At 28.8% G+C, this 15,892-nt stretch overlaps 1 protein-coding gene across 1 annotated transcript; it reads left to right on the top strand.

Annotated features, from left to right (window-relative positions):
• Positions 1-4,628: 4,628 nt before the first annotated feature.
• LOC137835725 (double-stranded RNA-binding protein 2) lies at positions 4,629-7,242 on the top strand. The gene is made up of 3 exons (XM_068644356.1): positions 4,629-5,107; positions 5,668-5,887; positions 6,281-7,242. The coding sequence occupies exons 1-3, from the start codon at positions 4,862-4,864 to the stop codon at positions 7,045-7,047; spliced, it is 1,233 nt and encodes a 410-aa protein (XP_068500457.1). The 5' UTR covers positions 4,629-4,861; the 3' UTR covers positions 7,048-7,242.
• The last annotated feature ends 8,650 nt before the right edge of the window (positions 7,243-15,892 follow it).

Here is a 15,892-nt window from a genome sequence, read left to right as displayed (position 1 = left end):
AAAATTCATTTTTTACTATGATATTATAGTAATTTATAATAAAAATAAGAATGTATTAATAATACTTTGAAACTTGAATCAATATTAAAGCAATCAAGTTCATAATAAAAAAATATTTCAAAACTTATTAATAAAGTTATATTCATTTGTCGTTTATGTCGCTTTAGAAATTTGGATTGGACCGAGTAAAATAAAATAAAATTTAAGTATACATTGTCGAAATAATTAAATATGCAATTTGTGAGGTATATTTCATCGACTTGTTACTCATTGCTTACTTATTTAAAAGTAAAGAGATAAATAGCCTTTGCAGCACATGAAGATGCCATTAGCCATAGAATGATGAAGTTTGGATTCAAAATAATGCAGACAAAAACTATACCAGAGTATGTGAATGAAAAATATTGTATTTATTTTATTTTCTAAAATATTTCTATTTTCCCCAATCTTATTTTTATATTTCGATTCCCCTGCCCTTTTATTTTTCTTTTTGTTATGAAAATATGTTGTAAAAAATAAAGAGTGAGAATAATGTTTCTCTATTCTAATGGTTTTTATAACAAATGTTTTGATAGATAATACTTTTCTAATAGACAAAAAATTGTTAATTTATAAAAAAAAGTTGAATTTTAAAATATCTAAGTGATAAAATATAATAAGAAAATTATTATATGTACATTCATGAGAATACAGAAGTTACTTTAAATAGCATATAAAAGTAAGTTATTGTGTTAGTACACGTGCTTATTTTGGCAAAGAGGATTTTAAATATTCATTTTAATTTTTAATTTTTTAAATCAACACTAAGTTAATAATAAATCAACACTAGCTGGCTATTGAAGTTGAAGTGAAAAAATAAATCAACCACACAATATTTAATATTTAAATGTACCCAAAAAAAAATACATAGTAATAAATTAAATGCAGAGTTTTCAATTAAAAGAAAAACAATAATGCATTTTTAATTTACTCAGTAATTTAACCAATATACACAATGTATCTTAATTATCTAATTAAAACACCCCCTTAATAATAAACACCACACATACAATATGGTATAATTTTAATTATATTCTTTATAGAAAAGTTACCTAAAATACTCTAATTAAAACATCCCCTTCAAGTTACCACCCAACAATAAAATTAATTTTATTCTTTATAGAAAAGTTACCTAAAATACTCTTTTCACCTCTTAACTTAAACACATCTATCATCCTCTAATAAAACTTAAAAACTAATCCAAATACATTTTTATATATGTTATTGTTCAAATTTTAAATAACTCCAAATTAGAGCATTCATGTTGAGTCCCTTGTTCATTCTGAGGGATGTATGTTATAAGTCCTAGTTAGTTGTCTCTTATTAGTTCTTTATTATTATTTGAATATTAACTAATATTATCCAATCTTTAACGTTTGTATCTTCCTCAACTAATTTCAAGTACCACTAGTAAATATCCATCTGTACATATCTCTTTATTCTTTGCTAAAATTGTGGGTAGTTTTATAGAATCTATTTGTTAATTATTAACAAGTCATATAATCGACTTTAGATAAGTTACATTCCTTCTTAATAGGAAATCAAACTAATTACCAATACACGAGACCTTCAGTCTAGGTGAATGTAAGTTGTACCTAAGCGGTTTAAGGTCGTTTTAATTTGCTTTCAATGTTTTATCGATTGCTCATATTTCAAATTACGATACAGGTTAAGGCTTGAAAATTGCCTAAGTTAAATTAGACTTACTTGTATCACATGAGTTAAACTTTGAGCAAGTGTCAGTAGAGTTAGGTTGATAATGTCTGATAAGGCTAGTCTTTGTAAATGACGCTTGATAAGGTAAGTTTTTTTTATAGATATCGCCACATAAGATCGGTTTTTTAATGTTTCGACTAAGCCAACGACTAATTATAGTTAGCATTTTTTAAAAATTCAATCGAGTTGGGGACGAGACTGATCATAATTAGCAATTTTAATAATCCAGCCGAGCTGGGGTCTAGGTTGGGCGCAATAAGCTATTTTATCAATCTAACCGAGCTAGGGTGGAGAATGAGCACTTTGATCAATCTAACCGAGCAAGGATTGAGGCTGAGCATAATCAACAATTTTATCAATCTAGGGTTGATGCTGAGCTGAGTCGAAAAATTTAATAATCCAACCAAGAAGGGGTCCGTAGTCAATAAATTTACAACTGAATATGATAAGACCAAATTCCTCAGCAAAATTGACAATGTCAAGACTAAGCATTGCGAGAATTAAAACACTTTAATTCTTTCCATCTTCCTTGGCTATATCCTCTTGTTGCTCCAAACAAAAGCGAATTTTTAAATGGATTTTGCTAAATTATGGAGGTCCTTTTCTCTGCCTATTTTCTTTATGCTTATGTTTCTTTGTAATGGTGGCAATATCCAATATGTTGAGACCCTTTGCAGTGGAATTATTGAAGGAAGATTTAGAAGAAGATTTAGGGCTTGGGAATTTTTCTAACCCTTTCCCAAGTGAATTTTCTAGGCAAAGTGACAACTGGGAAGTAAAGGAAGAGGTTCTTTTGGTTTTGTTGATTGTGAATTTGGTTATTCATGGCTCGCAGGAACACGAATTACCCTATGAATCTTAACAAATATTATCTAATTTTTAAAATTTGTATATTTCTCAACTGATTTCAATTAGATATTCCTTTATTTTTTACTAAAATTTTGGATTATTTTATTGAATATTATTAGGCCCACCAATATATATTTCTTTATTTTGTTAAAATTTTGTATAATTTTATTGCATTTATCTATTAATAATTAATAGATAATATAACCTACTTTAAATAAATTCATTTCCTTTTAACATAAAACCAATATATATATATTAAATACATAACTCAAATATATGAGAAGAAAAAAATCATATGTCTATTATTTAATTCAAACTAGATGAAAACATTAATTGGTTGGAAATTTGATATCATATCTTTTGTTCCTAAAGTGTATCATCTCAATTTATCTGAAATTTAGGTTGTGTTTGGATTGGGGAGTGAAAATGTGAGGATTTGAGAGAGTGGATGTGTGTGGATTGAGAGAAGAGTGTGAAAAAAGTTAGTGTGTTTAGATTGGGATATGTTAGAGTGGATTTGTGAGAAAAGTTAATTGAGGTTTGTGAGTAATGTGATGATTCTAAGAGTTTTTTTTCTTTTTAAAGTGTAAAATGTAAGTTTACAAATTTATCCTTGTCTTTTAAAAAAATAAATGTAAAATTTTGAATTTATGTAAAGATTGTCAATTGTCATATAAATAAATAATTTAAATATTCATAAATTAAAAAATTGTAATTAGAAAATACTTTTTTATTAAATCTAAATAATATTATATTTATAATAATTATTATTATATAATTTATTTATTATAAATAAGTATATTTTTTGTATTAAAATTTATTTTATTATTAATTATTATTTTATTTTATTAAAATATTTGTGTTAATTAAATTTATTTAATAAAAATATATTCAGAAATAATCTGATACATGACTTTTTCTTTTTTTTCTCTCTATTTTAAGCGGAAAAAATAATTACTCTTCATACTAATATTCTATTCTTCTTTTTTCCATCAATCAAAATTCAAATTGAGAGGATTAATATCCTCTCATATCTTTATTTGTAAATTCATAAAAGTAAAGAGAGCCTTAAAATTGTATAGATCAAGAAAAAGAATAAATACACATGTTTTATGTTTTGTATATAATTTTACTAAATACGTCTCATATTCTTAAAAAAAATACATTAAATAAAGAGTAAAACAATTAAAGTGGCTAAACAATTAATATATTAATTTATACGAGGACTAATTAGAAAATAAATAAGCATACACCATAAATCGAGAACATTACTCTTTTGAGATAAATAAAAAAGGTTAAAATTGTAAATAGTTTAGAAAGAATGTAATGGTAATATTTAACTTTAAAAATATGTAATTTGGCAAACACAAGTTCTCAAAGTTTAACTAATTAAATAATTGTAGTTAACGCCTTAACGAGATCCGTTGAAAGTTTTTAGGTGACCAATGTGAATATAAAATTAATGGTCTCATTAACTATCTGACAAGATATTTGCAGTATTATTATTTAAGGAATTAAAACTAAATTAATATTTTTTCACGCATTGAAAACTACCATTAATATTTATTATAAAAGCAATAAATTTATTATATATAACGATTTATAATTAAATAACAGTAGAAGAAAAGTGTATTTAAATTCTTTATACCGAGAAATTTAGTGTATCGGAATTATTTTGAATGAAAAATAGTTTGGATTTGTTAATGAGTATTTTAAAGATAGCAGTGATATTTATTGAAGGTAGCAAAAGCTAACATTAAATAAGGTAAGTAGTTGATTATATAGATTAGTAGATTAATAATTAATAGTAATAAATGAAACTGGGTGGGGAAAATGCGAAGTAAATAAAGTAGTGGTCATAAAGCATGAAAATATAGAAAAAGATCACATTCACATCCATGCACTGCACTGCTGCACTGCACCCTAACCTTTGAGTTGACTCACAACAACAACGCAATAAATAACCTCCCAATATAATTATATAATAATAATTATTATTATAAATAACTATTATTATTATTATTATTATTATCACTCACAGAAATCAAAGAAATTACCCTCCACTCTCTGCTTCTGCACTTTCCTCTCTTTTTCTAACTCCTCAACTTTCTCTCACTAACCCCGTCTTCTTTCTCCGTCGACAAACCCTAAGCCCATTCATTTGCCGTCAGACCAATTTCTCGGACCGACCCGAGATATTCGACCCGATCCGCGAGTGGCTACCGTCTTCCCGGTGGTGCTGGTGGCGGTGGTGGAAATGTACAAAAACCAGCTTCAAGAGCTGGCCCAGCGGAGCTGCTTCAACCTGCCTTCATACACGTGCATTCGGGAAGGTCCCGATCACGCGCCTAGGTTCAAGGCCACCGTTAACTTTAACGGCGAGATCTTCGAGAGCCCTCACTACTGCTCCACTCTCCGTCAGGCTGAACACTCCGCCGCCGAAGTCGCTCTCAATTCCCTCTCCCACCGTGGCCCCTCGCACTCCCTCGCCGCCAAGATCCTCGTGAGTCTTCTCTCTCATTGCCACTTCTAGGGTTTTTGGTTTCTCCCTTTCTCACTCTGTTTAACCCCCTAATAGCTTGCGCACCCAACACCAATAACCCACGCTCTTTGCTAACCTGCTCCTTCTCACCAACCTCCACCCTTTTATTATACCTCGTTTATATTCAAACTCGTCAACCTCTTTTACGATTATGCTAATGTTTTTTATTTACTCAATTTTGTAAATTAATGCGCAAATGTTGCTGGTAGGTGTAGAACTTTGATCATGCCAATTAATCCGTTTTTATTTATTTATTTAATCATTCTTGAGTCTTTATTAGAGAACTTTATGAAAGAGAAGATAACATGAATTTGTTTCTAAAATTAGAAGTGAACTTTATGCTGCTCTGCTTTATAGCTTGTAGAAAGTTCACCTGCTGTAAACTTGTAGTGTTTTTTTTATCATTTTGTTAATGTGGAAGAAACATGTGTAATGTTTCAACCTCATTGCATGATGGGTCTTCATTGCATCTGTAGTGTTTTTTGTTTCTTTCACATGCTTATTGTGTTCAATGTTTTTAGGATGAGACTGGAGTGTACAAAAACCTTCTACAGGAAATTGCGCAAAGGGTAGGAGCCCCATTGCCTCATTACACAACGTACAGGTCTGGCCTAGGACATTTACCTGTTTTTACGGGGATAGTAGAGCTTGCTGGAATCTCATTTACCGGAGAACCTGCAAAGAATAAGAAACAAGCTGAGAAAAATGCAGCTATGGCAGCTTGGTCGGCTTTGAAACAATGTGAGTTGTAGGTGAACTTTGGTGTTTTCATGTAAATATATAGACTTCATTTCCATTTTTCCTCTGAACATAGCGTGATATAAGGTGGAGATTAAAATGGGACAGTGGAAATATCCAACCCAAGCCTGTTTCCTTGATTCTTCTATTCTCATTACATATGGCGAAAGAATTTGGTTGACAAAAGTATTTGTGATTAGGGAAAATACTTTACAAACTTTTTTACAGTACTTATCTATTTTAGTTTAAAGATAACTTCTTTAGAAGACATCGTGTCAGATAGATTTGCACATGTCTTTTTGGCAACAAAACTGCATTTTTCATTTCCTCTGTATCTGATGATTATGGTACATGTGTGAATAATTGAATACGAATGGGCAATAATTTTCTTACCAGTGGCAAAAGAGACTGCAAGCTCCTCAACGGAACCAGAGAACAATGATGAACTGGAACAGATCACAATAGCGCGGGCTTTACTGAATTACCGTTTGAAGGAAAAGATGACAATGTCTAATCCAAGCACTCCAATTCCATTTCATAAAAGGTTTCAGATTCAAAATCCCAGACCCATCAGTTCTCAACCACCGCCAGCCACTTCATCAAAAATCCTTCCCCTAATTTGCCAAAGGACTGCACCTCGATGTAAGCCATCAATGGCAAAAGCAAATGAAAGTGTTCGAAGCAGGCATCCACAGGCTGCAATCACCAGTGACAATTCCACCCTACCACCACAATCCTGTGCTCTAGAAAGTCGAGGGATCCGTCCCCTTAGGTTCCCTGCAGTAGGAGCAGTACCTTATGTTCCTATTCGACAAATAAGATCATCTTGCCAGGGGATTGCTCCTGCAGTGACTATAAGGACTGTAGTACCAGCCTTTGCTGCGCCACCTTGTCCACCGCCTGCCTCAGTGCCACCCCATCCTGTAATACGGGCTTCTCCAGTGCGAGTTGCTCCTGCAGTCAATATTCGGCAAGCTGTTCCCGTATATGCTGCTCCACCTCCAAGAAGGGATGAACCTGCCCCCATCCCAAAGGATCTACCAACTGCTAGTGTCTCTTGCCAACAAGATAAACAACCAATTAAATTTCAAGAAATGGACAAGCCTGAGAACATTCCACCAGAATCGGAGACTATGCCTATTTTGGAGCAGCTGAAAATTTGAAATTTACTGGAGTAGGTCTGATCCATGGGAACACTGTCATGTTTTTGTACTTGATCCTGTAATGAGTGATGTTAAATCATCCGTTCCTTTTTCCTTCCTCTCCTCATTTTGTCCTGTTAAATGTGACAGTTGCCGCAGGTTGATTAGTATCAGCAGTTCAATTTCTGTGAAATTCAAGAGCAGTTTGGCTTTAAATTTTACTCATAGTTTTTACTTTATTTATGCATGCCAAATCATGTTATACCTTGTCAGGAAGTCTGGAGCTTTGATCTTTGTTGGCGCTTTCATGTGATCAGTAATGTTCCACTCTCTGTGAAATGGCTGCGTTCCTCCAGAGGAGAAATAATGGACCATTCTTTAAAAAAGTTATTTTCTTTTCCTTTCCTTGGAAGGGGTGATAGTAATTGGTTTTTTTAAATAAATCGAATTAATTTCGTATTTTTCATCATATGTTCCATGTGGTTGTTTGATTTGAAAAAATCTCGGGTAAAGAGCTGCTGGCAAACACTGCTCTATAGTTCTTTTTGTAAGTCTTTACAATCGGACCAACGTGAGTTACGTGTTCCATGATTGTTAGCTTTTGCAGTTCCATTCTCCAACAAGTTCCAAGTTTACTAGGTGTTCTTGTCATCCTTGGAATGGGGTTCAAAGTTCTCGGATTATTAAAAACTTTTCACCTGATTCACCTCTATATTTAACCGAATTGAATCAATAAATTATCTTGAATAGCATTCCAATGGGGGCTGAGAGATTGAGATTGGTTTTATTTATTTATCCGGACTGTGACTTTTACCCATTCCTATACTAAGCCAAATATTAGTTTCATAAAATAGACCCTTCTCACCACTGAGTTGGGAACTTGCATTGCAATACTTTTTACCTAGTCATCTTTGTCACTCTCTATTCCAGTAATGAAAACACGTATTTTTAAAGTAGTTGCAAGAGTGAGGGTGCATTTAATCAGAAGAAACACCTTCTGTATCTGTGAGGTCACTTTCATCTGAGTGTTGGATTACAGGTCTGAAAGAGTTTCCTCTTTAAGATGGGGTGAAATGTGTTGAAAGAGGGGTAGCTTTTACACTCTGTAAATCACCGTGACACAACAATTCTCAGATTCTATAATTAAAGAAGCAGAGCCTGAGAGAGATAATCTGAAGCCTATGCCGTGTCGGAGACTTAAATGGAACTCCAGAACCACTTATGGGGCGGTAGTTGGTATTTGTTTAATGCTTGTTTGAATTCGACGGAAATTTAAGATGAACCACGTCTCTTCCCAACTTAACAATTTCAAACTGCCTACCCAAATCATACTTCTACTCTTACGTCGCAGTACACCTCGTATTCAATACCAACCAAGTGAACTTTAATCTTATAAAATTGATTTATAATGTGAGATTTGTACTCACTTATATATTATGAAATATCTTAATTATTAGTTGACGTTGGATTTCCAACAAATCGTCATATAAAAATACATTAAAGTAAAATAACATTTAGACAAATTAAATTATACAAAAAATTAGGTAATACATTTTTAATCATGGTACATATGTTAATTTTTCAGTATAATCGTAAAATAATTCATTAAGATCATATAAATAAACAGACACAACAAAATAAAAACTTTTTGCAAGTAAGTCTCAACCAGAAGACGAATCTTAAATATTGAAAAAAGAGTTTAAAGAAAAAAAAGTAAAACATGATCGAATGAGTAAATTGTTCAAAAATTAATTATTTTGTTAAATACATTTCTTCAAGAAGAATACTAGTTGTTTATTCTTATTCATGCATTTATTTATTTATGAGAAATTAACTTTAAATCTAACTCAATTTTGTAAAACTAACTTATAAAATAAAATTTACATCCATTTTAACTCGTGAAACAATATATTTATGAGTGTTTTAATAATGAATAAACGAATAAACTCTAACAAACTTTATATATTTTAAATAATTATAATAAATACACTTTTAATATATTTTAAATAACTATAATAAATCAACTTTAAATCTAATTCAATTAGTAAAACACATAAATTCACTTATATATTACCAAATCACTTGTCTGTATCTCTAGTCATGAATATATTACAAAATCTCCTAATCTCTGGTCATAAATCTCTAACATCATTTATTATAATTCAACTTTCTTCTTAAAATTAAAGAATGAAAGGGTGATGTGACTTTCCATGATTGAGTGAACGTGTTATTCTTCAGAAGCTCATGACCCTCCTCTTCTCTGTATTTGGAGAACTGTGAACCCAATTTCCCTATGAAACGCATTTTTTACCTTTTCTATTTCGGGGTGAAATTTCTTTGCCAATCGACTGAAACATTCCTTTCTTTGAAACGTTAGATAATAAAACTCGCTTTGTTATATTATCCTCTTATTCCTCTGGACCAATGTCTCATACCACATTTTGAATGATGATGATTCATCATTATATAACATAAAATATATTCATTATTAAGATAAAAAAAAAATATGTAGAAACCAAAAGTCAACTGCAAAATCTATAAATATTTCAGTGACCAAAACTCAAGAAGAAAACTTTTATTAGAAACTAATACAAAAATTGTAAATATTTTAATAACTAAATATTTAAGGTTTCAAGAAAATTAAAAAATAATATTTTTTCTAAACATATGTGCATTAAAATTTATATAACATATCATTACATATAAACGAAATTAATTTTATTGTTAAACTAAATTAAAAAACATATTTTATTTATTTTTTAAAATAAAATCAAAATTGTTCGTTAACCTCTTAATCTGATATGGGCCGAGTTAGAGAAATAGTTTTGAACTATTTAAAATACAAACACTTGATTAAATTTTAAATACTTTATAAATTTAATCTTTTTAATTAAGTCTTTATTAAAATTTTATCTACTCAGTGTTTAAAATATTTTTTTATTTTTTTAAAGTTTTAATTTTGTCATCAAATAACTAAATGTTGGTTATTTCTGTTTTTTTTTTCTTCAACTTGTTTATTAATTGGCATATTCTCTCTCCAGATTTCTTAAAATTTGTCAATTTTTTTTATAAGAGTAGGAAAAATTTTGAGAGTGCCAAATATGTAAATATACAAACGTTTTTAAAAATATTTTTATTTATATATGTAACAGAAATATGTGCCCCCACATAACAGTATGCTTTCACTGTTCTTGAAGATGGAAGGATGGTTAATTGGAAAGTTGAAGGAGATTGAAGAAGAAGAAAAATAAGTTAATTCATATGTTAGAAATGAGAAAATAAAAATAATGATTAGGTCATCTCATTGATGACAATAATAAAATGAATAAAAAAAATATTGTACATTTTAATTAATAATATTTTTATATATTTTTATTTAAAAATAATTAATTTAAAAAATATTAAAAACTAAACCTAACATAAACTCACTACCCAAATTATATATTATATTTGGAATAGACTGTTCCAATTTTGGTCAAAGATCAACATTTTAAAAAAATAAAATTAGTGAAACTGATAGCAAGTGGTGGTGTTTGAACATATGTGAAAAGAATATGGTGTGTGGATATTAACACAGTCAAACCAGGTTTGGCCTATTAAATTCTATTTATTTATATTGTTAAATTCATTAATGTGGTCTAACGACAATTCTTTATGTAATAATTATGATGAAGCACTCAAATTTATTTATTTGAAAAAATTATCCACAATGGCACAGTTTTGTTTGAAAAATACCAGTGGTAGGTGGAAGTCGCATTCTCCTTCTCTCTTTCTTGACTTCAAAAATCATACTTTTAATATTCATTTACCAATAGTCGCAAACCAAATCATTATTTTCACCTCTCTTCTATTCATCTATTCACCACAACATTATAAGGATTTTCGACTTTACTTTTCTAAAGCATTAAATTAAATTCAAGTGTGACTTAGTGATATCACTTATGTCTTCCAATATATTTGTTAAATGTTTTATTTTATTTATAATAAGAGACGTTTAGTTGAAAATATTGGATATTTATTAAGGACTCGATTTGAAGTTTGATTTAATTTTATAAAATTGATTTATAAGATGAGGTTTGTAATCACCTATATTCTCTGAAATCTCTTCTATTAATATAAGATATTCAATAGACTCTCTTACGATGTCAACTATTACGTATGGACTAAATATTTATGAATAATTCAATAGCGACATGATAGATCCAACAAATTTATTATAAAAGAGAGAGAAAAGATTTCGGTGTAAATTGATGTATGCGTGTATATCACCATAGATAACTCATTTATTATAAACCCGAGTTATATAAATAAGGATTATGTATAACAAAATTCTTATTAGGATAAACTTTAAATGAATTTAATACCATATTAAGAATTTAAATCTAATTTAACTTTACAAGATAAGTTAGACGAGATTTACACTCACTTATATATTATAAAATAATTTTTACTATGAAATAACTTTATTTCTTTAGTTAATCTAATTAATGTGTCATTTCTAACATAAAATTTGTCCATTAGTTTATTTATGTAAAATGAATTCAAATTATTAGAGAATTACAAAATTATGTAATGGGATGTAATATAATGATTGAAACGTTTGCGGTAAAATCGTTTACTGAATGTAAAGAACTAAACGTATTTATATTTAAACCATATGAAAGAAAGTTTAAATATACATTATGAAAAATAAAGCTATTTTATTCGATGAGTAACGAAATCCCCTATCAATATATACTTGCAATGGTCCATTTATAGGTAAGTATAAATTTACAGTTTTTATTTCTTTCTATTTATTGGATATATTTTGTTTTATAATTTCTAAATTTTTCTATGAATAGTCATGTGCATTTTTTTCATACTACTTTTATCAAAAATACATGTTAGGATACTTTCATTTATGTGATTAACATTGTTAGTATTTTATCAATCTATCCGTTAAATGATAATTATATATTACATTGATGGTTTAAGTTGAATTTCAAAAAAATAGATAACAATCAAATGTTAATAAAATATTTTTATCAGTATATATTTAAAAATATATATGCTATGTCAATTTTAATATATATATATATATATATAACTTTAAATTTATATAATTTTTTACATGATTCGAGTAAATAAAACCATCAGTTCAATTATAATTTAAAAAAAATAATATAATGAAAATGATTGAACTATTTATATAGATTAGATTATATTGAGGTAACTATATTCTCTCTTTATAGATGTATGTGTGTAATTAGATTGTCTTTATGTGTGTGCTCATTCAAATATATTTACTTATTTAATCAAATATGAGTTTATAATAACAAATGAAATTACTCCCTTGATGCAATTTAAAGGTAATATCATATGTTGTGTAAAATCTTTATATTTATATTATACATTATGTCAAGTCTATTTTTCTATTAAAAAAGAATACAATTTCATTCATTATGTTATCAAATAAATTAAGACAATTAAAAAAATCACAAATTTCAAAATCCAATTACTTCTAGAACATTATATTTAGTATGATCATCTAAGACAAATACTTATATTAAAAAATCAAATTCTCCCATAACTTCACTTAGAATTGTCCACTCATACACATCAAGATAGCTCAAGGTGGTATGTAGGATTATTCATATACTTTTCACCACCTAATACATTTTCTACATAATTTAAGTTACTAATAAAACTTGAACATTTCATTTTGAAAAATTTGTAACTCAACATTTATATTATACATTATGTCATTACCTTCTATGGATTTATCTTTCATACAACATATTTGATTTGATTCATCCACTTTTAAAACATAAACACATCATAAATAATTACTATAATTATAACAATTTAAACTAAATATATCATTATACTAATATAAATATACCCTATTGATACATCACAGAAAAATATTGCTGGTGTAAAATCTAATAAAGTAGAGCTTGTGTATGACAATATCCAATATCCTCACATGAACCATACAACTCAGAATTTATGTTATGTCATAACTCTTTGCTAACTTTGAATTCCAAAAGGTTTAAAAAAAAGAAGTGGTAATAAACTAAAATTTGTTGTTGGTGAGAAGGAGTAGAGAGTATGGAAGAGAAGAATATAAAGTATTAAACACATGGATGAATGTGAAGATAAAAATTGGTCTCATTGCTTTTAGCATCCTTAGCTCTTTCTAAACACACTCAACTTATTCCTTTCTACTTTTGCTTTCGGAACAACTTCTTTGTGTCAGATTCCTAAAAAGTTCAACCTTCTATTTTTTTTTCTAGTCACTAATATTTGCACAAGGCATCAAACTTTGATAAAATATAATGTATTTAAATATATTGGACTAATATAATCCATTCACTAGTACAAAAATAGGAAACAATGACAAGTTATTATGATGGGCATAATCCACTTGTCATAAAAAGTAATGCAGTGACATTTTTGTAATAAACATAACATTTATTATGTCATTTAAAAATACAACTGACATAGTAATTATCTACTATGTATGTTCAGTATACAACCATCATAGTAAGTGATTTACTATGTCAGCTCTAATTCTACCAGTCATAAAAAGTAGTACGGTTGTATTTTTGTAATAAAGATAAGATTTATTATGTTAGTGTAAAATTAGTAATTTAGTTAAACTAAGAGAGTAAATATTTTCTATGTAAATCTTTAAACTTTATAAGCTAATCCTAAACCCTTCTTTGTTCTCTAATTTCAAACCCTAGTTTAGAATTCTTGTCACTCTTCTTACTCGTGCTACACCATTTGTAGTTGTCATTGTGGTTCATGCTCTATTTATACCTTCTTCTCACCCGTTCAAGATTTGTGGCTCCTGCTCGTGCTCATGGTTCATCATGATTGATAAATATACTTATACACTGCTTTAACGTTTCCACGTTGATTTATCTCTAATTCTTCGTTCTTCGTCATGGTGGAATACACTTCTTACATATTGAGACCTCCTTTAGGTCATGATTTATTTTAATTTATTTTCTATTACTTATGATTTGATTAAGTTAATGTTAAATTGAAACTAGCCTGATCATGTTGTTTGATTTGTATTAGAATGATCCTGAGTAACCTAACTTTTTCAAATTTTGATATTTTGTTATAGGATTTTGGAAATGAGTTAATTGTTAGGAACTTTCAACTCCTTTTTTTATGTGTGAAAATTTATATACTTGTTTTTAGAAATGTCCTCTTTTGTTTAATTAGGGATTTTGGGTGAAAAAGAACAAAAAAAAAGTGTTTTTTTATGGCATTTATGTTATTGCATGATTGTGTCTGTTAGATGTGAATGACTTGGACCATGGATTGGTATTGGTTCTTCATAAATAGATAAAATGCATGTTAATTTGATGAAAAATTGTAATCATATTGTTGTTGTAAAATAATATGGTGCTCTCTGTCAGTTGAAGCACGGATTGTACCTTTTGTTTTTTTGTGAGTAATAGAGAAAGACCATTTAAGTTAAAATTTGACTAAAGTTCATCCTAAAAACTGTGATAATACAAATAAATTGAATTTATAAACATGTTACATGATGTGCACATTATACTTAACCAGCTGATCTGACAATTGGATGTTAAGAATCAACAGACAAAGACAAGTGATATTTACACTTGCCTCATCCTTATATTCGTCTAAATTCAGTGTGCCCTGTACTCGAATAAACGATTCACATGTCCATAACATTTCTTAATTTCATCTTCTTCCAATGTAAGACACGTACATAGCTTGCTAAAATCTCACCCAGTACATCAAATTTTATGTTTTGAAGCCTATCAGGTGGCGTATGCAATCTTGCAGGACAACTAGCAACATTTGCTCCATATCCCTTCTCGGACAATTAATCTATGTTTATCAAACTAAAGATTTGTGATGTTATATTTCCTTCTATAAACGAAGTTGAGTTCTGAAACTTTTTACTTATGCTCTTGTTTTAATAGGAATCTCGTTTGTGTTTACTCCAAAAAGCACATGCTTGATGATCCAACACTTGTTGATATGAAAAGAATTGCAAACATACAAAGTTCTGAAGGTATGCTTTTAAGGTATATCCTTTATTTTATAGCTAAATGACTGCTTTTATTTAGGAAAACCAATCATTGGCCTTAAGGTACTGATTAAAAGAAGAAAAAATGGAAGATATTTATTATAAAAGTATTTAGCAATTAAATTTGAAAACACAATTACTTTCCTTGTGTTTCTTTATGAATAATTAGAGGTTTCTTAATAATTATCCAGTGCCTTGGTACTTTATGCTTACCATAATGATTAATATGAATTATATTTATTATATTTATTATGCTAAGTATTAATTGAGTTTGTATTTAAAAGTTGAAATATTTAGTTCATAATTTTTTTTTAATAAGTTTATATATATGGGTCCGCTTAAGCATCTAGCTTAAGAAAAAATGGTTCCGCTTGAGCGAAAATCTCCTTGCTTGAGCGAATATCAACCCTAGAATACCCCAAAATTCATCCCATTTTTGCTTGAGCGAGATTCGCTCTCACTTGAGCGAAAATAGGTTTGAAACTCACTGTCTTAGGCTAGCTTTAGCAAGAATATTTCACCCACATTAAAACTGCATAAAACTATTAAAATTTAAGTTTTTCAACAAATTATTTTCATACTCAAACATATTAAACAAAAAACAATGAAAATTGTCTGCTCACAGTTAGATAGTAATTGTAATAAAGTTAATATGTCAATTTGTAATACCATATATACATATATATATATATATATTCAACACCTCTAAAAAGTCATTCAGAATCAAACAACCAATACTTACAAATTCTTAAATTTAAATTATATCATAATACAATTCAACTCATTCAAACACTTCCAATCTAAAAA

The sequence above is a fragment of the Phaseolus vulgaris genome, chromosome 5 (assembly GCF_051622355.1).
Source record: "Phaseolus vulgaris cultivar YP4 chromosome 5, ASM5162235v1, whole genome shotgun sequence".
Classification (NCBI taxonomy): Eukaryota; Viridiplantae; Streptophyta; class Magnoliopsida; order Fabales; family Fabaceae; genus Phaseolus; species Phaseolus vulgaris.
Note: the sequence above shows the minus strand (reverse complement) of the source record. Positions and strands in the feature narration are given on the sequence as shown.

Coding starts and splice junctions, on each gene's coding strand:
- LOC137835725 (XM_068644356.1), top strand. CDS start 4,862: ATGTACAAAAACCAGCTTCAAGAGCTGGCCCAGCGGAGCTGCTTCAAC. Junction 5,108..5,667: donor CCCTCGCCGCCAAGATCCTC/GTGAGTCTTCTC, acceptor CAATGTTTTTAG/GATGAGACTGGAGTGTACAA. Junction 5,888..6,280: donor TTGGTCGGCTTTGAAACAAT/GTGAGTTGTAGG, acceptor TTTTCTTACCAG/TGGCAAAAGAGACTGCAAGC.